General features: G+C 38.1%; 3 protein-coding genes and 1 long non-coding RNA gene across 10 annotated transcripts in view; 1 reads left to right on the forward strand and 3 right to left on the reverse strand.

Annotated features, from left to right (window-relative positions):
- GTF3C3 (general transcription factor IIIC subunit 3) overlaps positions 1–6,741 on the reverse strand; it is a 21,229-nt gene extending 14,488 nt beyond the window's left edge. For both annotated transcript variants that reach the window (XM_075511993.1, XM_075511994.1), the window contains exons 1-6: positions 6,566–6,741; positions 5,321–5,423; positions 2,604–2,794; positions 2,060–2,183; positions 1,390–1,581; positions 943–1,108 (exon numbers count right to left, since the gene is read on the reverse strand). In XM_075511993.1, the coding sequence (XP_075368108.1) occupies positions 943–1,108; positions 1,390–1,581; positions 2,060–2,183; positions 2,604–2,794; positions 5,321–5,423; positions 6,566–6,664 (875 nt within the window). In that variant the 5' untranslated portion in view covers positions 6,665–6,741. The remainder of the gene's footprint in view (positions 1–942; positions 1,109–1,389; positions 1,582–2,059; positions 2,184–2,603; positions 2,795–5,320; positions 5,424–6,565) is intronic.
- Positions 6,537–21,469, forward strand: LOC142414601 (uncharacterized). Of its 3 annotated transcripts, XR_012777129.1 has the most exons (6): positions 6,597–6,631; positions 10,073–10,252; positions 15,039–15,093; positions 15,200–15,355; positions 19,217–19,353; positions 21,373–21,469. It is a non-coding gene; the product is annotated as an uncharacterized LOC142414601 (long non-coding RNA). The 3 variants fall into 3 exon arrangements; XR_012777130.1 differs by lacking the exon at positions 15,039–15,093; XR_012777131.1 differs by lacking the exons at positions 10,073–10,252; positions 15,039–15,093 and having other exon boundaries at positions 6,537–6,631.
- Positions 7,329–10,186, reverse strand: C9H2orf66 (chromosome 9 C2orf66 homolog). Its single transcript, XM_075511995.1, has 3 exons — positions 10,056–10,186; positions 8,908–9,108; positions 7,329–7,601 (listed from the first exon to the last, which is right to left on the reverse strand). Exons 1-2 carry the CDS (start codon positions 10,176–10,178, stop codon positions 8,926–8,928), a joined length of 306 nt encoding a protein of 101 aa, XP_075368110.1. The 5' UTR covers positions 10,179–10,186; the 3' UTR covers positions 7,329–7,601; positions 8,908–8,925.
- The window catches only part of PGAP1 (post-GPI attachment to proteins inositol deacylase 1), a 46,544-nt gene continuing 32,553 nt past the window's right edge, over positions 10,069–24,059 (reverse strand). For 3 of the 4 annotated variants that reach the window (XM_075511991.1, XM_075511988.1, XM_075511989.1), the window contains one exon: positions 23,384–23,522. In XM_075511991.1, the coding sequence (XP_075368106.1) occupies positions 23,384–23,522 (139 nt within the window). Of the gene's footprint in view, positions 10,201–23,383; positions 23,523–24,059 lie in introns of those variants that run through there. The other variant, XM_075511992.1, reaches the window with a different exon arrangement.

The following is a 24,059-nucleotide window of genomic DNA, read 5'->3' on the forward strand; positions in this document are numbered from 1 at the left end:
CCATTAGCAAGAGTAAGTTACAAAAGATAGTGAGAAAGGCGGTGTTTTTTCTTTCCTTACAACTGTTGGCAATTTTTATGTATTTCAAATAATTACCGTTTTTTTTCTTGCCTATATGTTAGGACATTAGTGAAGTTTTCATCACAATATCCCCCACCTCGAGCCAGGTATCAATAATGTATCACAGTAACCTGGTTTCAGAAAAACCTTCAATAATAATATTGTTACAATACATGTCCTTGCGGTTTTTTGGTGCATTTCACAACCATAAAGATCAAAAGACTGAAACTGTTTTGAAACGGGCCAATAACAGCTTTCGACAATTTACGCATGAGAAAGCTGAGATATAAAGTAGTTAAACAACTTACTAAAAACTACAATAAGAGAGCTACACACTTTAACCACAAGCCTTCTCTGTCTCAGGCAAGCTTCTATGACTTGATCTGCTCTCACTAGCAGAAAAGGGGAGGAGGCAGATTTCGACTTGTTCCAGAAATGAATCACAAATTACATATAAACTATATTCTGTTGCAGACAGCTTGTATTACACATTGAATACTTTGTTTCATTCAGATTTGTTGGCAATAAGTTTTCAGGTCTCTAGTGATATTATATAGATTAAAAATGTACTGTGTTCGTATATAATTGTATATTACTGGCATTTTTCCAGTACCTAGTGTTTGCATTTTATTCTCTTTAAGAGAATGCAACACTTCTAAGATGATGCATTGATCCTACACAGGATAATTCCCACGTGTCAGGCTTTGGAAACATCACAATCGTTGGGGGGTGCATGCTTGTGTGGGGGTCATCCTCAGCAAAAACACCTGCATTCCTTGATTTCAGCTACATACCCAGCTTAAATCGGCTGCAGAGCTTATTAATACCAGCTTTTGAGAATCTCTGGAGAACCAAATCACAATATTTTTAAATCCAACTTACTTTGCCATGTCTCTAGCCAACTGCATAAAGCGCTCTCCATCAGAAGGAGACAGGAGATTCAAAATACGCCTGTAGCCATCCATAGCCATCTTATGTTCCCCCAACTGTTCATACAGGCTTGATCTCTCCCATAGGTAACGCACATTGGTTGGGTCATATTTCAGAGCTACAAGAAAAAGCGTATTAGTAGCCTAGTTTAGGAAAAGGCAACAATGGACTTCACATTCATTTCCCTGACTAGATGAATGTTAACAGACATGCACAAGGTTTTTGTAAGAAAAGGACATCCTGTATTAAAGATTCATTAATCTTTTACCAAAGTCCGGACAGAGGTACCAGAATCTTAGCAAACTGCAGCAAACTAAATTAGAAAGCAGAAGAAAACAAAATGATTGCCATTAGCACCTAACATTTATTTTAAACTATTAAAATGGTTGCTTACGCTACCTTTTGTGTAGCAAAAAACAGCCTGCTTAATATTGTCCTGTTCCAGTGACATTTCTGCCAGTCTAACCCATTCCTCAGTATCACTAGGATTTAAGTGAGCTGCAATCAGTTCAAACTGTAATGACTTCTCCATATCACCCTGGTCTTCATAGATCATGGCAAGAGTGGAAAATGGCTCATGAGCAAGAGGAGCTGTGAAGAGACAAAAAGAATGATTAAGAACTATTGTTTTAAAACCACCTCGAAAACAAATAACTTGCCTTTCTGCAAACAACAATCAGAATTATACGAAACATCAACATTGCCCTGTTTAAATTCAGAAAAAGCTTGCAGACAAGCTTCCGATTCCTTTTCATAAATTATTATTAAACAGCCTGACTGAATCTAACAACATCCATTTATAGCATTATTCTACATTGTAAGTCATGCTGATGTTTATACCTTGGTTCTACAAAGACAATAAAAGCAAACTGTGTAAAGCAAAGGCCCCGGCCTCTGCGGAGCAAAACAACCAAGGAAATGCACTACATATTAATTCCACACTACTTATACAGTGACTTCCCTTGTACTGAGTATTTTCATCATCAGTGAAGCCACACTGAATTTTCCTGATGCACATGGCAATTTCACCCCATCCTTAAAGCCAAAAAGTTTTACCATTCTAACATACCTTGTCGAATGATTTCCATGCACATTAGAATAGCCTCCTCACGTTCGCCTCGAGCAAACCTGATATTGGCCTCTCCCATCAGACCCCTCAAGGCACGAGGAAGTTTGCTGCGAGGTCTTTTCTCCTAAATGGAAAAGGGATATTATTTCTACCGAGAATTCAGTTGTGCCCAAATTCAGGAGACATCAGTCATACTTGTGCTTAACATAACCTAATAACGAGTTATTTAAGTACTAGTGATATTAAAATGACTGACCAAAATATTTGCTAATTCTCGTAACTGACAGAGTAACTCTGATATCTAATACAAATATAATCCAGACACTTGAAATACTCACTTCATTTTTTTTTTGAGTTTTCAAACTGTAACCTACAGTAATTTTTTAAAAAACAAAGACAGGTGACACCAACAGAAGCAGAAGTATCCTACATGGAATTATTTTCAGGCAAGTTTCTCAGCAAGTAGCTAAAATCACAGAAACTGGCATTTATGCACCATGCTTCAGGGGATACAGAGAAGTTACATGAAAGTTTAAATACTTGCTTTCATCATTTTCTTGGTCTCTCGATTAAGTACCATCTCCAACACAAAAACATCTCCAGCTGTGGGTTGCTCAGTAGTTTCTTCTTCCTCTTCTTCTTCTTCCTCTTCATCCTCCTCCTCCTCTTCATTTTCCCCAAGCATGGACGCAAAGACCCGATGTACAGATTTACTGACGCCATCTGAAGTTTCACCTGGTTGAGAAAGAAGCAAAAAGGGTTTACGATATAATCAAGAGTACACACTGCTTATCAGGACAAGTGCAGAGAAAACAGAATTCTTCATAATTAGTAGCCCACTTGAAACAGCTATTCTATAAGAAAAAGGCCTGTAGAAATGTAGAAAAACTATTAACGACCTCCTTGGTTTTAAAACTCTGCATTATTCATCACCAATGCTTAGTATACCCCAGCCTCTAACATTTTTTGGATATTTGAAATGAAAGCATGGAAGAACACACAGAGAGAAGCAACAGTTTATTCAACATTTTTCTCAATCCATACAAGACAAGCATATTAAGCAATTTTCAAGCACTGAACTGGTTGGATGGAATAAAGCTTTTCAGCTGAAGAGGCTAAGTGAGCAGACAATTATACTAAACAATAATGCAGCAACCAATTTTTAGAAGTAATTTAGAACAAGATCTTGTAACCATGACAAAAAGTACCTTTTAACATGTGTAAATGCAAAATCCAGATTATTCACATTTCTCCAGAAAAAGAAATAACAAAATTCTTTAAAATAAATAAGAATATGATGCTATATATCCAAAATAAATATGCTTAAAGCATATAATTTTTAAAATTTTCACATTTTTTAATTACAACTTTTCATTACTAAGTTAACCCAGGGTTATAACCTCCCACAAGTCTATATCTATGCAAAATATCAAAATATGTAGTGTTCCAAGGTTCCAGCCAGGGGATTGGGCATCTAAAGATTTGATAAAAGAATAACCACAGTATCAAGTTGGGACTGAAAAATAAATCTATCATGTATTCCCTGTATAAAAGAGGGAATTGGGTACTATACCTGATTTTATGGTTATTTTTGGTTTTGGTTTTTTTTTCTGCCTTGGATATATTTGGTTATTTTTATTCTGACTTGGATATTAAGCATCTAAAAATCAAGACTTTTCTTCCCCCCATCTGAAAAAAACTAATTATTAATTTAATTTCCCTTTTATTTCAGTCTCCTTGGCTGCAGGAATCATCTGAAGACTGTAGCAGATTAGCTCTGAATATTCATGTATCAAAAGTGATTTTAACAATGACCTTTTCTAACATTTTTCTTCTGAATATCCTAAGTCTGACTCTAATAGCAATTCTTTAAATAGCGATAAATATTATCAATGCTTCCTTGATTCTGACTGCTCTTGAGACTTCTGTGTTCTTTGTAGTAAGAGCAGAAGCAACACTATCAGTTGCACAAATCTATCAGGATATGGTTTTTCTCAGATAAAGATGACGTGCATGAAAAAACACGTAACAGACTGGGTGGGATCCAAGCTGCTCTTTTCTGCTCTGTAAGTATTTCAGACACATCAGCAAAAAGAAGGGTTCAATAAGGAACCACAGATATCTGGCTCCAACCACACTTCCAGTGTTCATTTTCTGTCCTTCTAGGATGAGGTCTGACCATACTTTCAAAAACAAGGCAGTACTGACGCACATTTTATAGGTGAGACAATTTAAGGCCTATTTTTGACATTTAAGAAAGAAAAAAAAAAACCAAACAGAATGATGAGAATTTGCAGTGAAAGTAGCAAGAGGAGTCTAGGAACCAACACAAAGAGATCAAAAATTGCACTTTGCTATCCCACAGCATTGGCAATCCCACAAGAATATGCCCTGACCGGTGCATGGAGTGCAGCTTCTGAAGAGAAGATGTCTGAAACAGACTGCAGCACTCTCAATCCCAAGCTCAAATCCAGAACCAGAGGCATGGGATCAACAAGCACTGATACAAACTAAAGAGAGAAGTGCTGCTCCTACCACTTCCTGCAAGTCCTTTCACTATGTAGGAACCCTAAGGAAGTTAAGCTTATTTTGCTAAGGCACCGAAGGAGACGTTACCGTCCCAGTAACTGCACAAAGAAAGCCAGCCAGGAAACTGTAGCTAGGAATATCCAGCAGAAAATAAAGAGAGAAATAAACGCAGGCTCTCTAAACAGACCAAAGGATAACTGAGCAGGAGAAAAAACACAAAGAAAGAGATAAAAAGAAACTCCTCGGTTTAGCTATTTTATTTCACTTTGGATGACAATGGAAGAAGGCAACACTCACAAAGCAGAATCAAATATTCTGAAACATTCAAGTCTTGGCAAAAGACTAGCAAAGAGATTAAAAGGAAAAAAGCCAAAACAAAACAGGTAGAAGACTTTTTGAGACAAGCTAAAAACTTCGAATTATTTGTAACTTTAGAGAGAGTAAATAATTGAGACCACATGGTTAGGAAGCCAGGAGGGGAAAAATGGAGGGTTTCCCAGAAAAAGATGGCCAATTGGCCAGATTCAGCCCCTTAAAAACATTGAACAAAGTTAAAACCCTGGCTATGACTCGGAACATCCTACAAAGATACACATTCTAAGAACGTGCTTCAATACCCACAGGTCCAAAAGAAGCAGCCAGTTATTTATAAAAAGTCAGCTGTCAAAGAGCAAATGCTTTCAATGACCTTTTAAATACATTTTTCACTGAAATTATTATGTTAAGGTTTACCGTCAGTTTCATCCTGACTTTGGGATTTCCCGGACGCTTTTCTGGATGAAGATGGAGCCTCTACATCTTCGGCGTTTTCCTCAGCAGATGCATTTTCTCCATCCTATGCACACCACCAATATTAGTTATCAGCTTTGTAACATGACTCATTCTTATTTCCCCTAATATTTACAATTAGCATTTAGACCATGGGTTTCCAGCTTTTGCACTGCTAGTGAAACAGGTGGAATAAACACTGTATTTTTAAATGAACAAAACACAGCATTACTTGCTTTCAAGACATTTATATTCTTATCAATGTGAGGTGACTCAGATGGTGACTGTTCACGTTACTTTTGACTGAAGAAACTAGTTTGTTGCTTGTTTGGCATTACAGTGAGGTAAGATGACATAGCTGGCTGTATTAAAAAAAAGTTACAAATTTGTGACAAATCCTTCTAGTAGCCTGCCTTTTTAAACACAAAATGAAATATCAAAATAGCATTTGTTAATCCAGTAAGAAGGTTGCCCTAGGATATCACTTGTCCTTCCATGACAGCTCAGTTCTGCTGAATTGCTCTCTGAAAACCAGGAAATACAGAAATTCAGTTGCATTTTGACATAAAGATGGCAAAGTTAAAGTTAATTGCAGCACTCCAATCAAGATACTGAATTTTTCATAATACCTCCATCTGCTTGTTTTTAGATACAAAGCTGTGTCTCCCTGTATTTATTGCTGCCAAGAAGCCACAACGATTACCAAAAGGAGTCAAACTGGATCTCTTCCTTAGATCCCACACAGAAGGCGGTGGGGGAGCAGTAGCAGTATACGCTGAATGATTTTGTATCAAAACCTGCTTCGGCTCATTGCTCCAGCCTAAAGAAGAAATTAATTATGGTGCCTGAAGGTAATGCCACTAGCTTTTGCCAAGTCCAGGGGCGGAAGCCACACGGGCATGAACCAAAATGCTGCATCCTGCACTTCTGAAAGGTGTATGCTCCCCTGAACAGCTTCCTCTACCAGTACCTAATGACCCTTACAAATTAAAGTTACTTAATTTTTGCACAGAAATTAACAATTATGTAGACATAATCAACAGCTGAGCACAGCAACCAACAGCTGAGCACCGCAGCACTTAACACAAGCCCACACAGACAAAAGAGAGGAAGCTACGCTGCTCCTGAAGTGGCCCGTGCCCCGCCAGGTGCTGTCACGGAGGGAGCGGGCGGGCCGGGCCGCGGGGCTGCCAGGCGGGGCAGACTGACCTTCTCGCGGCTCTTGCGCTCCTCTCGCCGCCGCTCGAACTCCTCGAAGGAGATCTTCCCCTCCAGGTAATCGATCAGCTCCGGGCTAAAGCCCGACATCGCGCCGGCACCACCCGGGAGCGGGAGCAGCCGCGGCCGCTGCAGGGGAACCTTGTTCAGGGCAGGACGCAGGTCCCTCCCGTTATGGCGCCCGCCCCGCCCCGCGCCCTCACGCACGAGTTCCGCTCCGCCACGGCCCGGCCGCCGTGGGGCAGGGGAAGTATCGCCCCGTGGCAGCGGGAGCCGACGTGGTGTGGGCTGGAGGGGCTCCCGAGCCCGGGGAGCGGCGGGGAGCCGCGGCGGTAGGCGCTGCTGCTGTGCTCGCTGCCTCGGAGGAGCCAGCGGCATAGGGGCGGGAGGCGTGAGGAGAGCTCCTCTGTTACCGACCTCACCGTACACGTCCGATTGTCTTCTGTTTTCCCAGAAACGGGCCTTATGTTTACACGAGAAGGGTTTCTTAACTTCATATACGTATACAGCGATCGTGCAGATGATTTACGGACGGGGGCACGGTCAGAAATGGGTGTGAGGGGCAGGGGGTGAGGTACCAGCAGCCATCGGGCCCCTGGGGCCGGTGCCTGGCGGCGCGGGAATTTCCCCGCGGGCTTCAGTCTCCCAAGAAACTAGAACACTTCTGATAAAAGTAGCTGAAAAATGACTGCAAAACACCTTATGAGGTCCAGTTCTAATAAACCGAAAGGTAACGTTTATTTACCAATTTCGAACAAAGACGCGTAGTGGTAGTTAAAAGCACACTGTTGCACTCCTTGTTTATTCACGTTTAAACAAACACAATTCTGCTGGGCAAAGTGTAGTAGCCAAACATCACACATTTGTCAATAGACAGCACATGTGCTAATTACAGCATGACATCAGATTCCATAGGTAAAAACTATGACGGTGAGGGAAATTTTAAATAGTCAGGTAACAGTTAAAAAGTCAAAGCAGTATTTTGCTGTGAAGGTTACCACTTTGCATGAAGTTCAAAAGTTAATGCCTGAAAAAGAGAAAAAGAACGGATGTGAGACAAATACAGAAATATTTATATGCAACCAGGGTATGATCCAAACCAAGACCTGGCAACACTGGCTGAAATACCCCAACTGAGCGCAGCAGACCGCTACTTCCAGAAAACAGTTCTGAACCCTGAAAAGAGCCACCGTCATCATCCTGAATTATGCAGGACAAATTACTTCCACCAGTCATTTTCTCACTGCTGCTGTAACTTACAGTAGAGCTACAGCATCCCTCCTAAAGTCCCTTTTCATTTATTTATCATGCATGACACTCATTGTGTGGTGCAATTTTTTTTTTTCCTGACACAAAAACGTGGCAAAAAGAGAACTTAGCATTAAAATTTGAGTGCAGTCTTCATTATGATTCATGATAATAAGAATAGGGGAGCTGCGCTTTTGATTACAAAAAGAGATATGGTTAAGCGGGCAGAGAGCAGAACAGAGCTAGAAATCCTAAGCTGAATGTTGATTACAAATTAATCTCTTTAAGATATTGAGTAAATCACCAAAATGCTTAGATTCAAATCTCACCAAAATCTTCAACTATTTGTGAAATGGAAGAAAACAATTATTTACCTTTCCTCAGAATTGCCAGTATTCCCTGACTCTCAAAATAAGATATGAAAGGATTTATTTGTTAGAGTATGGTTATGCATAGATAAAATAGTTGAGAAGTACCTGCTATAAATTGAGGCTGGATTAATTAATAATGCAAGCTTGACCCACTTCAATTTTATTTCATATTTATGGAGAGATGGGAGTAAGTTTGCAATCCTTTTATCAACCTTCAATTTTAGTGGTAGAAATAGGGAAAACAGCATGAATGGACAAAGATGTAAAAGATAATGTATGCTTTGTTAGTGCAATGTCTTATGTCTAAATTAATTTTCTTCATATACATATATCACAGGAAACCGTTAGTCTCAATTTATAATTTTACTGATATCAATTACTTAAATAAAACCTGCATTCTTAATTATCTGTACATTTTCAGAATTCTTCTCCCTGTGAGAAAGGGGAGAAAAAGAAGAAAGGAGAAAAAATAGCATGGTCTATATAGGTCTGCACAAGCACCATGTGTTATTTTACCAAAGCAGTAAATACCTCATAAATCTCTACCTCAACAATTTTAAACCAGCTTCAGGCAAGAGTTAAGGTACTGCATTTTTAATTTCTTCTGAAAAAGAAGTTGGTTCTATAGTTCAGACAGAACCGAGAATCACTTGAATCCAAATCTTTCACTTGTTTACATGTAACAATATTAGAGAAAAAGGTATCCTCTTTTACCTTGGTCAGCAGCATCTTTCAGCCTTTGAAATAATTTGGAAAAGAATTTTTCCTTTCTTCATAATCTGCAAATGCAGAAGCAATAGGATCTGAGTAGAACATGACAGGCCTTGGTCCTTCATTGTTCATAGTGAAAGTAGCTGGGAACTTTCTGAGGTCAAGACCCCTGCCCGAAAAATAAGCCTGGAGCGTTCTGAAAAACTGAACATATTGCATATGTGAAAATAGAGCATGCCCAATGGAGACTGATTATTTCTACTGACCACAAAGTAGATGTAATATTTGTTCCTGTGTGGGATGATATCCTCTATATTGATCGTAAACTGGTACAATATGGGCAATATAATTCAGACACGTCCACTCCAGCCATGACTTGTACACCTTACGTGGTGTCGAAAGACCACCATTTACTGCTCATCTATGCTCCCCACTGAACCACAGAGGATTCAAACTGTATCCTTTATAAAACAGGCACAGCAAAACCCTTGCTGAGAGCAAACAGTACAGTTCTGTTACACATTTCTCTAAGAGAAATGTTCTCTAAGAGTTAGCAACAGTGGGCAATTGATTTGAACTGGCTCCTCAGATCACTTAAAAGTAGAAATTAATGCTGCTTAAAACAATGAGGAAAAATTGTGGGAAACTGATTTTCTTTTTCTTTCACAAATTCCCTATAAGGTCTTGCAAATGTTCTCTTAAGGATATTTTCTTAGCTGTAATTAACTTTCAGATCTTTAGACACTATTCACAACAACATGTCAGATGCAAACTTATTTGTACTTCCAGAAGATGAAACAACATCCAATCAGAGTACACATTTGAGAGAAACATAATAATCATTCCTCTTCTGTTTCATAGAACAAGTAGTTGTAAAATCAAAATACATTTTAAAAAACTAAAGCTGCTGGATGGATATATAAGGAAGTTTTATGCACTACTGCACACCGAGAATGTCTCTTCAGTTAAGGGGTACATCTTGACTGAAGAATGCTCATCTAGTTGTGGTTATTGACTATACCAAGTGTACAGTTACTAATACTACATTTAATGGACCCCTCTTACCTTTAAATTTAGAAGATAAAAATTCTCATAATGGAAAAAAAAAACCCCACAAAACTTAGGCTATCTTTCTTGCAGCATTTCCTTACCAGGTCTCTGTTTCTAGGGTTATCGAGAGGTTTCCATTTTTCTTCTGGTTGGAAAGGAGCACCCCTTGCCAATCCTCTCACAGCCAATACTGTATATAGACCCAGGAGCACCACTTTCCACATGTTGAAGAGATGAACAGACTATCTGTAAGAAGGACAACGAACCAGACTCCTTAAGTCCTACAGAGCTGTCACTGGTAACAAATAGAGCAAGCATGACAATCCAGTGGAGTGCTGAAAATAATTTATCCATGGCAAGGAAAATCTGCGTACTGCAGATTACATCCGTGTGCTATCAACTTTTTTTGGTTTTCCTAGTACTAATGTACTAGGAAGAACAAATTATTCTAAAGAAGTGTTTCCCATACCAAAGCTATTTCTAGACACTGGATTCTCTTTTTGAGAGGGACTAGTATGACATTTAACACAAAATATTTACATTTGTAAACTTACATTTGTTATTACATACAGCCATTTTCATTGGCTGATTAGTTACAGCATCAAGATCTTTGTGTGCTCCAAGGAGAATGCAAAAATATGGCTTGAGACCCAGATAACTCAGTTTTTAAAATTGCATGAAATGAAAGTGTACTACATATATTAATAAAGTGCAATAATAATACAGCCTGGCATAATACACTAGAGACCCATTTCACAACTTGATTCGAGGGGGAAAAAAAAAAAAAGAAGAAATAATTCTCCCTTTCACGTTCTTTAAAATAAAGCTTACCCGTGAATTTGGCTCTGGCTTGCCCCTTCTTGGTTAGTCTCCTTGTAATCTGTGAACAAACTGATCTCTGCACTTATATTTCTAGTGGACTGTAGGTGGGTGTCAATGACGTTAGCAGGAGTTCAAAAATACAGTAATGATTCCATTTCCATCCATGACATAAAGACCCTTGAGAATTTCATCCTTAATACTCTTAAGACCTGTTGCTATCGAACAGTGCACTGCAAATTCCTCTTCCCCAAGCTGTATTGCAGAAAATTGGTGGTAAGCATATAATAAGTTTAAAACAATTCCCAGCAGAGATAGCAGAGCTGTATCAAAATATTAGTTTTACTTAAAAGTAATTAGTCATATCTCTAGAATGGTGGCTAACAGATAATTGCAGCTGGTTGAATGGTTTTCAAGCAAGATGAGATACGGACCATTTTCTTGATGCTGGAGAGAGAGAAAAGTAAGGTCTGTTTCAAGATCCAAAATCATAACATTTTAATGGAAGTGTTGCTTTCCTACCCTGATTTTATCAGCAGTCAATATCCTCCTGTCAGACTAGAAACTAAGAAAAAGACTGCAAGGAGGCCTATGCTAATTTACCTTGGCCTTATTTCATAGCATTCTTCATCTCAAAGCTGCTCAGATTTGGTTAGAACTCAGGAAAAAGAGGAGAGTCTGTGACTTCTGGAAGAAGGGGCAGGCAACTCAGGAGGACTACAAAGGTGTAGCCAGGCTGTGCAGGGAGAAAATTAGAAGGGCCAAAGCTGAGCTAGAGCTCAATCTGGCTACTGCCGTAAAAGACAACAAAAAACACTTCTTCAAATACATCAGCAGCAGAAGGAGAGCTAAGGAGAATCTCCAGCCTCTATTAGACGGGGGAGGGAACACAGTGACCAAGGATGAGGAAAAGGCTGAGCTACTTAATGCCTTCTTTGCCTCAGTCTTTAATAGTAGGGCCAATTGTTCTCTGGGTACCCAGCCCCTGGAGTTGGAAGATAGGGACGGGGACCAGAATGGAGCCCTCATAATCCAGGGGGAAATGGTGAGTGACCTGCTGCACCACTTAGACACTCACAAGTCTATGGGGCCTGATGAGATCCACCCGAGAGTACTGAAGAAACTGGCAGATGTGCTCACCAAGCCCCTTTCCATCATTTACCAGCAGTCCTGGCTAACTGGGGAGGTCCCTGCTGACTGGAGATTAGCTAATGTGACACCCATCTACAAGAAGGGCTGGAAGGAGGACCCGGGGAACTACAGGCCTGTCAGCCTGACCTCAGTACAGGGAAAGCTGATGGAGCAGATCATCCTGAGTGCCATCACACGGCATGTAGAGGATAACCAAGGGATCAAGCCCAGCCAGCATGGGTTTAGGAAAGGCAGGTCCTGCTTAACCAACCTGATTCCTCCTATGACAAGGTGACCCGCCTAGTGGATGAGGGAAAGGCTGTGGATGTTGTCTACCTAGACTTGAGTAAAGCCTTTGACACCATTTCCCACAGCATTCTCTGGAGAAACTGGCTGCTCATGGCTTGGATGGGTGTACTCTTCACTGGGTAAAGAACTGTCTGGATGGCCGGGCCCAAAGAGTGGTAGTGAATGGAGTTTACTCCAGTGGGTGGCCAGTCACAGGTGGTGTTCCCCAGGGCTCTGTGTTGGGGCCAGTTCTGTTTAATATCTTTATCAATGATCTGGATGAAGGGATCAAGTGCTCCCTCAGTAAGTTTGCAGATGACACCAAGTTGTGTGGGAGTGTTGATCTGCTTGAGGGTAGGAAGGCTCTACAGAGGGACCTGGACAGGCTGGATCGATGGGCTGAGGCCAATTGTATGAAGTTCAACAAGGCTAAGAGCTGGGTCCTGCACTTGGGCAACAACAACCCCATGCAATGCTACAGGCTTGGGGAAGAGTGGCTGGAAAACTGCCTGGCAGAGACGGACCTGGGGGTGTTGGTTGACAGCCGCCTGAAGATGAGCCAGCAGTGTGCCCAGGTGGCCAAGAAAGCCAATGGCATCCTGGCTTGTATCAAAAATAGTGTGGCCAGCAGGACTAGGGCAGTGATTGTGCCCCTGTACTTGGCACTGGTGAGGCCGCACCTCGAATGCTGTGTTCAGTTTTGGGCCCCTCACTACAAGAGAGACATTGAGGTGCTGGAGCATGTCCAGAGAAGGGCAACGAAGCTGGTGAAGGGTCTGGAGCAGAAGTCTGATAGGGAGCGGCTGAGGGAGCTGGGACTGTTTAGCCTGGAGAAAAGGAGGCTGAGGGGAGACCTTATCGCTCTCTACAACTCCCTGAAAGGAGGCTGTAGAGAGGTGGGGGTTGGTCTCTTCTCCTAGGTAACAAGTGATAGGACAAGAGGAGATAGCCTCAAGTTGTGCCAGGGGAGGTTTAGACTGGATATTAGGAAATTTTACTTCACTGAAAGGGTTATCAAGCCTTGCAAGGGGCTTCCTAGTGAAGTGGTTGAGCCGCCATCCCTGGAGGTATTTAAAAGACGTTTGGATGAGGTGCTTCGGGACATGGTGTAGTGGTAGTCTTGGTAGTGTTAGGTTTACGGTTGGACTCGATGATCTTAAAGGTCTTTTCCAACCTATACGATTCTGTGATTTTTTTGTTATAATTTCATTATACTCTTCTCTCCACTATTTAGATGATACTTTAGTTAGTATCACATAAAATATATCTCTAAATAGACATGTTAAAACTAAAGATTTTTGGCCATTATCTCACTCCAGATTATAGATGTTTATTTCTGACTAGAAGCTTTACATCTTTCTTTGGTTTAAATTTTGAAAGCAAAACTAAAACCTAACACTACCCTACCAGGTAGGCAAAGTTGTAGACATCCAAACATCATTACCAACACAGTAAAGAAAATCCTAGCAGTGTGATTTTCACGACTGCAGTAACATATAAAAATATAAGTCAACTTATCCAGCTTGTATATTGTTCTACAGACTTGGAATAAAAAAAATTTCACACACACACACAAGAAAATCCATCAAAACCCATCAATTACTTTTCATAATAGACAACTTGCAGATCGTAGGCTCACCAAGAACCAGAACAGCAGTAACAATAGAAAAACTTGTAAAAAGGCAGGCCCCAATGTAAGGGAACTTACTTTGTTGATTTTCTAGGTAGACACTTATTTTTAGTTTAATTTTGTGCATAATTTACCTTCTAAATCAACCAGAGGTAGAAATATGTTCCTCTAGAGGAAATGACAGGAAGGGGAAAAGGCTTGATTTACTCTTCGGGATTAGATTTTAGTTCCTTATTTAGCTTATTTAAAAAGAAAAAAAAAAAAGGCCAGAACAGCAGGCAGTTTTCTTCCATCCTCCCCCCCCCCCCCCCCAATTCTTTTATTAATTTGATTTATTTAGAAAGAAGAAACTGGGGGAGAGGCAGTGTATTCAGCTAGTAAAACATACGAAAGTCATGTGTAAATTTGAAACAAGTTTTATTGCTGTTTGCTTGTTTGGTTGACTGATGAAGTATGCAGATATGCAAGAGATTCAATTAGCATATATTTTCTGTGAGCTGTCTTAAAAAAAAAAAAAATCCCTACAAACTTGTATTGTTGCTTCCTGAGCTAAAAGTGTTTGAGAAACTGTTTGAGGTAAAAGTCTGTTTAGCCGTAGTGCTCATCTTAATGTGGGGGTTTTGGTGGTTGTGGTGTTGTTTTTTTTTTTTTTGTTTTGTTTTTTTTTTTTTTTTTTTTTTTAAGATAATTTCATTATAGCTCTTTCCTTCAGTGAAAGTCAAACGTAAGTGGAACACATTCATATTAAAATACTGTTAGTATAGTTATACTGATTGGACAAAATTGCATCCTCCTTTGAGAACAGTAGCTAGTTAAACAAATGCTTTCCAAGCCAGATGTCAGTGTGCTGCCTTTTTAGTGCAACCAAATTTAAGCATGAGGTTTTCTTCACAAATTATGTATATAGACACACATCTTCAGTAAATCGAATCTTTTGAGAGTGGCTATACTAATTATATAGCCTTTATGGCACAGTAAGTAATATTCATGTATGTTTGAATTAAATTGCACTGAAGCTGAAAATGCTCATAGCATTGCTTGTTCAGTTTCATGCAAGTTACTTCAAAAAGGTAAAAATCTTGTTCTAGAACAAAAGGCAAATTTAAAATGAATCCGTTTAGCTGAGAACAAGTTTTATACATATGATGGTCTATATAAACTATATTATTCACCAAACGTTTTCCATTTTATTGCATTTCCCATTCATGATAGCAAGGCAGATGTAACAGCCTAAGGCGCATGAGTTAAGACATTGAGACAAGCTTCATCAGGTATGATCTTTATTGTATTCTACTTGAGATGTGAAAAAAGTGTCTGTTACTTAAAGTACTGCTCTAACCACAGCGCTTTTGTTCACTGCTTTTATTTTCTGCTTAGAATCCCAAGTACTACAAGTTAAAAGGAAAAGCACCAAACTGCTCCACATGATTACCTGAGCAAAGACTAAAGGCAAATGTTCATCACGACACTCATTAGCGTGTTTGTACAACAGAAGTACAGGTAACATTCACACCACTCTACAGAGTATGACTGGTAAGTGGCATTTTTTGTGAATTACAACGATTTGTACCAACGCAACCATATTAGAACACCATACAAAAATATACAGAAGTGTTTACTGAGCAGAGCATATGCTATACAGTGTACTCTAAGTCATGCACACTTAGGTAAAAAAAAAGGACAAAAAAAGTGAAGTACACACTGCAAACAGGGAACCCATCAGACAAAATATGAACATTCCAGAGTAGCTCCCACTCAAGTTGCCCCAACTTCAACAAAAAAGTACCAGTATCTAAAAGCACAGTTTTTAAAGATTATGAGATTTCAGCTTTCAGCAATTTCAACATTAGCTGAAGATACCTATTCCCCAAGGTTTTCTCAGCCTCTCACAAGACAAGGACTTTGCCAAAGCTTATCACACATTGCATGATCTGTATCTGAGAATTCAGTTATAAACATTTTAATAAGCACAATAATTATAGCATTATTCAAACATTTATAGATAAGACCCTGTCAACATCTCTAGAAATCTGTAACTATTAAGACTTAGCTCCACCTACAACACCAGATTTATACTAGCTATATAAGAACTGAAAACAGGAAGAGTTAAAAAAACCATGTAAGACAGGTTGCTTGTGAAGTGATAGATTTTTCCAAAATTTACATGTGTTCTCCAAAGTTTGAAGTCCTCTTAAAACCAAACACACAACAGCCCCCTCCCTCCCCCTCAATTACCCAAAACAGGTATTTTGGCTAACATTATTCTGTCTTTGTGCTTGGAAAAACATTTAAAAGGTAAGTAGGGAATAAAGTTACTAGGCCTAGATTACACAGTTTTTCTAGACTAATCACCATATATAAAGGCCCTAAAGGTAGTTCTGCCCTCTCAATGATTTTAATACTAGAATATTCCTGCACCTAGGAAATCAACAATGGCTAGGATTACTGAAATAACATCATCACAAAAGAAAGAAGAGAAAATTAGGTGACTGGAATGAAAGTTTTAAAAGTCCTAAACTAACATACAGAAGGAAGTAGCAGGGAAGACACAAAAATTGCATGTTATCTGTTGTGCCACAGCATCAGCAGCATTGTGGGAGCCAGGTTCAAGTTAGTTCTCAATAAAAGAAGGTTAATAACTTTGATTTGTATTGCTTCAAACAATAACTGTAATCAGCTGACATGCAGTCTTTTTGTGTGCATATCTAAATATCCACAGTCCAATGATAAACTTTGAGATGGCATCTTTATTCAAAATTCAGTGTTACATACTATCAATACTACTGGGGGTGAGGGGGAAGTCAGAATTTGGGGGGAATTTGTTCAAAACATACAAAGAATCCTGTAGAGACACATAAGGAAAGACAGTGGTGGCTTTTCCTGAGCTCTTCATATTAAAAAATAAGAAATCCTTCTACTATATCAAACCAAGATTTTAAGATCTTGACTATTTCTGGTTTTCTTTAATGAACTGTGAAGAACAGAATGTATAAACCTTTTTTTTCCCCAAAAAAAACCTTTCAGGATTTTATACATGAATATTTTTCCTAAATATTCATTGTAATAAGTGATGTTTGTTATTCAAAACTTCTGGAGCTTTAACACAACCAACCAACCCCACTCCCATCTAGTTTTCTTCTCACACTGGCGTAGATACTGATACTCGATGGCTTAAATACAATATTTTACTTAAACTAAAATTAGATTTTTTTTTTTATTTTGAAGAAACTAAAGAACAAAATTTTTAAAAAGAATTTCAGACACAGACTTCAAAGTTGAGAGAGATATCTGAGACTAGTTTTCCTTCCTTATTTTTCTTTTTGTCACAATAGAAAGACTTGAGAAATTAAGGTCAGCTAAAGCTTTCTGACTTTGGTTGGTGTGATTCCAAACCACAAATATACTGTACTTGTCATAAATCTTCATTTCTGTAAGCATAGTAAAAGGGGGTCAAAATATTTTTTTAAAAGCATTTTCCCCAAATCAAGTTTCAGTATGATCCACACAAATACTTTTGGTCAATTTCAAAAATCAAATATAAGGCTACAGAAGTCCACAGGCTACAGTTAGAGTGTATTCATTTACTGGTTTAAGGCACAGTATTTTTTTTGCTCTAGAAAGCTACAAATTTAAAGTCACAGTGAGGAATTTCACATTTCAGTTTTGGTCTGGCACTCTAATTATGTGTGTCACATCTACTACTTGTAGACTTCTGTAAAATATTTCAGTTGTCAGGTGCTGCAGTCTGAAATACTGTTTTCACACTCAAAGTGACGTAAGTGGAAAATACTGAAGCCTGAATTGATCCCAAAATAGTGCACTCAGCATTTTATAAAAACTAAACATCAACACGCTTGCACATTTGATACTTAATATATATACCCTGAAATCATGTAAGTTGGAGGGAAAAAAGTCTTTGCTGGTATTTCAACAAACATGCAAAACTTCAATAGAACAACAGGCTACAGGCCAGCTGCTGTCTAGCTTCACTAGGTCAGTCACAGTGCCTACTATTACCGTGAACATTATGTTTTGTACTACAGCGGAAGGATACTGCAAAACCAAGGCTAACTGCATATGGAAGGAGGAACTTGAGAATGATGGAATGATATGCCACAAAATAACAAGTTTGTGTGTGCCATTCCTGACTTTTACAGAAACAAAATGAGCTCTGATACCACACAGATTCCTACAGAATCTAGACCGCAACCTGCCAATAGCTGTACGGAGGCCATGCTTACAAGATTTGTTTATGACAGCATGAGTAGCAAAATCTGTCCGCATTTCAGAATGCAGAATGAGACCCTAAATCTTAAGCAAAACTGAAGTCAAAGCATCACAGCTTTGACTCAGACTTTCATGCTACAAGGCAATAAGCACACATTTGAGGCAATTATGTGCTTAGATACCTCAAAAATTGAGGTGCTGGGCAGATTTGCTTAAGCAAGAGCTATAGAATTTTCTCCTTAAATGCTTAAAATCTATTTTTAAAAGCAGTAATGTTTATTAACAAGATGAAATTTATAGATTTTATTTAAGCTTTAAGATAAATGAGCTGATTAAAAGCTTTGAATACATTCCTCCATAAATAAGAATATACATCAGAAAATATACTATTTGTAAAAGGTTTTCAAATAAACTTTTAGAGATGCTAAGGATTCTATTATGAATACTAGCTTAAAGTTCTGGCTCTAAAAAAAGGTAGTAAAACTATTTTACTTTAACATAAAAATGAATCTGTTTTCAATTGTTATTCATTGGCACACATTTCCAGAGGTATACAAGAGCAGCATGTAGCTTTGCTGACAAAAGTATGTCTCCCCTAAAGGAATGGCGATGAAAGTTTTAAAACCTTTTATAGTACAGTGCTAAGTGCTTGATAAAAGCTAGCTTGATTATGTCCCAGGAAAAAAAGATGCAAAGAGTCAAAGCTGTAAATTAAGTGACTAACATTCATCATGAACTGGAACAGGTTGCCCAGAGAGGTGGTAGATGCCCCATCCCTGGAAACATTCAAGGTCAGGCTGGACGGGGCTCTGAGCAACCTGATCTAGTTGAAGGTGTCCCTGTTCTTGCAGGGGGGTTGGACTAGAGGACCTGTAAAGGTCCCTTCCAATCCAAAGCATTCTATGATTCTATGATATGGAAAATAAACATTAAGAATTTAGTCTGTTTTACAGCTAACAATTTTCTAGTAGCTTAGTGACTTAAAACAGCAGCACAATTATTGTACAGACACTACAACCGCTTCCAAAAACATTTTCAGTAACTCAGAGTATAGAAAGTCTGTAAATGGCTGTTTTTTTCTAACACAAAAGTCTAAACACACTCATCACTGTATTGAAATAAACTTGATCAGATGAAAGCTTCTCAAATGCTTACATTTGTTCACAGGCACATAATCAACTTCATTCTGTGGTGTCAAAGCTTAGAAGCAGATGTGTCAGATTTCAGAAAAAAGTCAAGCAACAAGTTCCTAACCTTGTTACTAGCAAACACATGGAAAATTAGATTTTGTATCAAACACCGAAGTATGCAACAATGCTTTTTGGTTTTTTTAAGTATCAATAAATTTTAATTTTATTTTTTTAAACACTGACTTTAAAGGTAGCCCAATTAGGTTATAGTTGAAAAGTTCACTTAGAAATACAGGCAGTCTCTGTCTTCTGCAATATATTACTGCTACACTGTTTAGGATTTTGTTGTGTTATTTGTTTGTTTTAAAACTTAACAAATTAATATTTTGGAATGAATTGCTACCTGTATCAGCTCACTCAAAACCAAAATCAGAGCAGAACTCTAAATATTAGAAATAGTATTAACTCAAATTCCAGTTACTGCCATTTTTTTTGAAACAACAAAAAAACCCCAACCAACCAACCCTCCCCGCCCCGAATCCCCCTTTTAACAGGGGGATGCTGAAACATGACATACCACAACCAACTTTTAAATAAAAAATGAAAATACCACCTTCGGACAACATTCATTCATTCAGTTTCAAGGTCCATTTGTTAATTCCAGTTAAGAGGTAACAGTTTTTCCTTACCAGACAAATATAGACCTTTCATGAACTGTTAGCTACAGGTGCAGAGCTATTATGATTGCAGCGTGGTAAGACTATGAGGAACACATGTTTGAACATATCAACCAGAAAAGATTATAGACTTCAAGAGCAATTCAGGGTATGGAGATGTCACTAAAAGCTTCTCATTAAATCCCCCCCTGCCCCTGCCAAAGAAAGATTCTGCTGTACATATATGCTGTACTTAAAATTAGTGACATTTGGTACTCTAGTTTCTTACCCTGTTTTTTTATTCCTTTTCTGATAGCTTATAAAAAAAAATGTTAGAAGAGAGCCACACAAATAGTTCTTATTTTGAATGCATCCTGAGGTACAAGCCAAGAAATGGTGGCTTAATCTCAACCTAAATTCTTGATTATATGGTGCAATATCCATCTAAACGTGGTGAACATCCACCTGGATGAAGAACAGTGGTTCTGCAAAATTAATACCTCAACTTCTGAAAAAGGAGAGAACAACAGAATTTGGGTCTGCATGTTAATAGAAATCTTCCCTTATAGAGCAGAGGTCTAATCCATTACAAGTTAATTTGTGTCTTGATCATCTCCCACACAGTTTAGATAATCTAAAATTTGAAGAATAAACTGGAATTTTAATTTAGTTAAAGGTACTAAGAGACATTACAATATGCTTGCCAAAAGCTGTTTTATAAATGCAGCCTACTCATAACAACGGATATTTCAGTAATATTTACACTTTCTCATACCGGCAATGAAAAGTATTTATATTGGGTTAGCCTATGTTTCTGCTGAGATTATAATTGTGAACAGTGGCAGAACTAGAGATGTGCATAACAGAAGCCTCTTCTCCAAAAGTGACAACAAAATCATTGTATTTTACCTGAAAAAGAATTTTAGACTTATAAAAATTTTGTCCTTTTCAGAATGGCAAGTAGGATAATTCATCCTCTCTTAGAATGGGATGAATTGTTCTCTGGACTTGTTCTAATCTCACCCCCCTCCACTGATTATATAGAAAATGTAGTTGGGATTAGACACCTAATGTCTCAAACAGCTGAAGTTACACAGCCCACAATGACTGCAAAATCCAGATGCACATCTCTGAGAAGTTTTCATCTAGCAAATGACAGAATGCATATAAATCCAAAGTAGCAGTAAGACTTCCCCTCCTTCCCCCAGAGAAGGTAAACCATCTCTGAAAAAAAGGGAGCATTGAGGGAGATGAGGTAAATTCTGTCACGTGGGCTCTCAGACTCAGGATTATATCTATTCCTACCTCCAATCAGTAGGAATCTATGCAAGATTCTGTAACCCGTTTCATGAAGAGCGATAACTATCAATACAATTCCCAGCTTTAAAAATATCATTAAATGAAAAAATTGGTGTTATTCTATGCTGCTGTAATTCAGTAAGTTTCACATTGTGGCAGATGTTGGAAGCTATCAAAGCTACTACCTGCAGAGACTGTTTGCTCTCCTTTTCTGATTATTATTTTATTCCACCAACAGCTCCAACAAATGGATTTGTGCATAAAGAGCCCATTAAGATGGCAAAACAAAACCAGAAGTAAAATACAGTAGTAAGCCAAAAGGACCATGAAGGCCAAGGAAAATTATCTTCCACAGAAATCAGATCCTGCACGTCACAGACAGCCTTTTACTAGCTCTGATGCAGTTGTGCCACCATCTTTCATTCACAGCCATTTGAAAGTAGAAAAACTATTCTTCCATGTCTGAACAGCAATTTTTAGGTTAAACCAGCTGGTGGATTTAGCTACAAGTACATTTAGACACACAAATTATCTTATATACATATACTGTAGCATACATTTGATTAGACAGTATCAAGATATAATCTATTCAAATAACTTTTCTGATTTACAAACACTATGTATAATCTAACCTTTTTTAAAAAAGCTTAAGACTAGAATACCAGCACACAGATTACTGATAACAGTGACAGTGGTTTTGTTAACTACAATAAGTCTTACTCAGTTAAAGCAGTTTTAATGACTTAGTGATAACTTGAACTGCTGACTTGGATATAAGCAGACAAAACACACGCTTACTTCACATTTGTCCTTCATTTTGGAAAGTCGCTGGGTGAATTAAGTCTTTCCAGCCAGCTCAAATGAATTGACCCTAACAACACGCTAGAACTAACTGAGGCACTTCAGGCAAGATTAATAAGATACGATAAAATTAATGGGTCAGGCTGGCTGTACTACTATATCAAGAATATACTTGATTGACTGGCCTAGGATTTCCACATGAAGATAACAGGTATCTTGGACAGAGCAGAGACAGCAAACACAGAAGCAAGTAGTAGGCTCATCTCTACACAGAATCAATACATCATTTTAACCTAATGGCTACCAGGATTTCTTCTGTTGGCGAAACACATACCCAGGGGACAGAATTCCTTACACGTAGCTATTTTAGGCTTTATTATAAATGGCAGTCACTGTAGCATCTAGGCACTAAGATAATACTTTATACAGAGCTAGTAATGATGGTCAGTATTTCCCACTATTACTAAGAGTTTGTCCACATGAGGAAGTTAGCAGGGCATGAATTTACAGTGTTGTAACTATTCCATATTAATTTAATGTATGGAGATTTATTATGAGATGGTTGATTCTCCATTTATGATAGGAGAAAAACCTGCCTTGTCTACTTGGAAACAGTGTGGTACAGCAACTGCACTGTAAACTCACACCATACTTCAGTGTTTGCTAGCTTCTACATATGGACAAGGTCCAAGGAGTAATTTCAGAATTGACAAAATTCCAGAGAAAACTGACAATGTTTTAAAACAACATTACAGCAAATTGTTTATGAATCTGCTAGTATCCTTCCTGAATAGAAAGCTACACAGAATATTGTTGTTTTCTCACTCTCACAAAAAGTAAAATGTATAAGACTCTCAGTAATCTCACAAATGTTCAACTCACACTGATTGAACAAATGATTAGATAGAAATAACAGTTCTATATAAGCAGTACATTCTAGTTTGTCTAGACACAACTGTGGCAGCTTTTAAATGTAGCATAAAATGATTAAAAGTATACTTGGCTGTGTAGTTTTTGTGATAGTCACAGTGTGCTTGAAATGTATTGAGTTTTAACCAGCATAAGTTAGACCTGCAAGAGATGCAAGTTCAGAACATACACACTGTATGGCATAGTGAGTAAAAAAAAGTCTGTTTCAACAAAGTAGTATCGTGAAATATCAAAGTGTGTACAAGGCAAACAGAGTATTGAGATGTTACACTGATATGGTTTATGTGCTTACACACCCAGTTAATTCACTTAATTTTCAGTTGGGAAATAAACACCATGAAAAGCTTTCTAAGCAACATGAACAGAACCACGAACTTTTCATAAAGTATTCACAGTTCTGTCCTCTTTCCCACATAATGTAAACTACTGATGATATTAATCTAGGCATTTCTTTGTCAAAATTTGCCCCATCTCCAGTGTTAAGTTTCTAGGCTGCACTGTTCTATGTATAACGAACGTTACACAATACAACACAGCACATGTAGAAGAAGAGAAAACATTACAAAGTGTGGTACTTTGTATAAATGCATTTGTCCAAAGGCCAACATTGCGACAGACAAAGGGAGTGGAACTTTGGCTGCGATCTTCAAGAGTTTACTGTAGGAATATAAAGAAAAAAATTGCCATTTTTGTAGCCATACATGCAGAAGGTACGCAAATACCATATTTCACTTTCTTTTGAAAAATAATTTATAGTTTTCAAGGCTTTGTTCATTTTTTAAATGGAACAAATATGTCTAATGGGCAATAACAACTGATGCATAAGCAAGAGCGATTATTCAAAAAGGCTAATAAAATGCCATTTAAAATATTCTTATATTAATTTAGAAATAAGTTCTCCGCAACAAAGAAAGATGTTTTAGATCATTTGAGTTAACAGGTACTGGTCAAGAGGATAAATTACATTGGTTATTATTCATTGTCTTTCATGAGGCACTGACTAATTTTATATCTGAACAAGAAATGCTCTACCTGTCAGCAAAACCAAGTGCTCAAAACTTCTTAATCCAGTAGAAAGCATATTACATTTCCACAAGTGTGCCCATAAGGGGGAGTTACAAGAACATAACTATAACGGTTTAGAATTCACTTTTCCTTGTAACTTTCTGACAGTAATTGCTAAATGTATTAGGA

This window comes from Mycteria americana, chromosome 9 (assembly GCF_035582795.1).
Source record: "Mycteria americana isolate JAX WOST 10 ecotype Jacksonville Zoo and Gardens chromosome 9, USCA_MyAme_1.0, whole genome shotgun sequence".
NCBI lineage: Eukaryota > Metazoa > Chordata > Aves > Ciconiiformes > Ciconiidae > Mycteria > Mycteria americana.

Bases quoted from the DNA above. Each gene is read 5' to 3' on its own strand.
- C9H2orf66 (XM_075511995.1), bottom strand. From the start codon at position 10,178: ATGTGGAAAGTGGTGCTCCTGGGTCTATATACAGTATTGGCTGTGAGA. The intron at 9,109-10,055 runs GTAAGGAAATGC...CAATATGTTCAG, and splicing joins ACCCTAGAAACAGAGACCTG to TTTTTCAGAACGCTCCAGGC.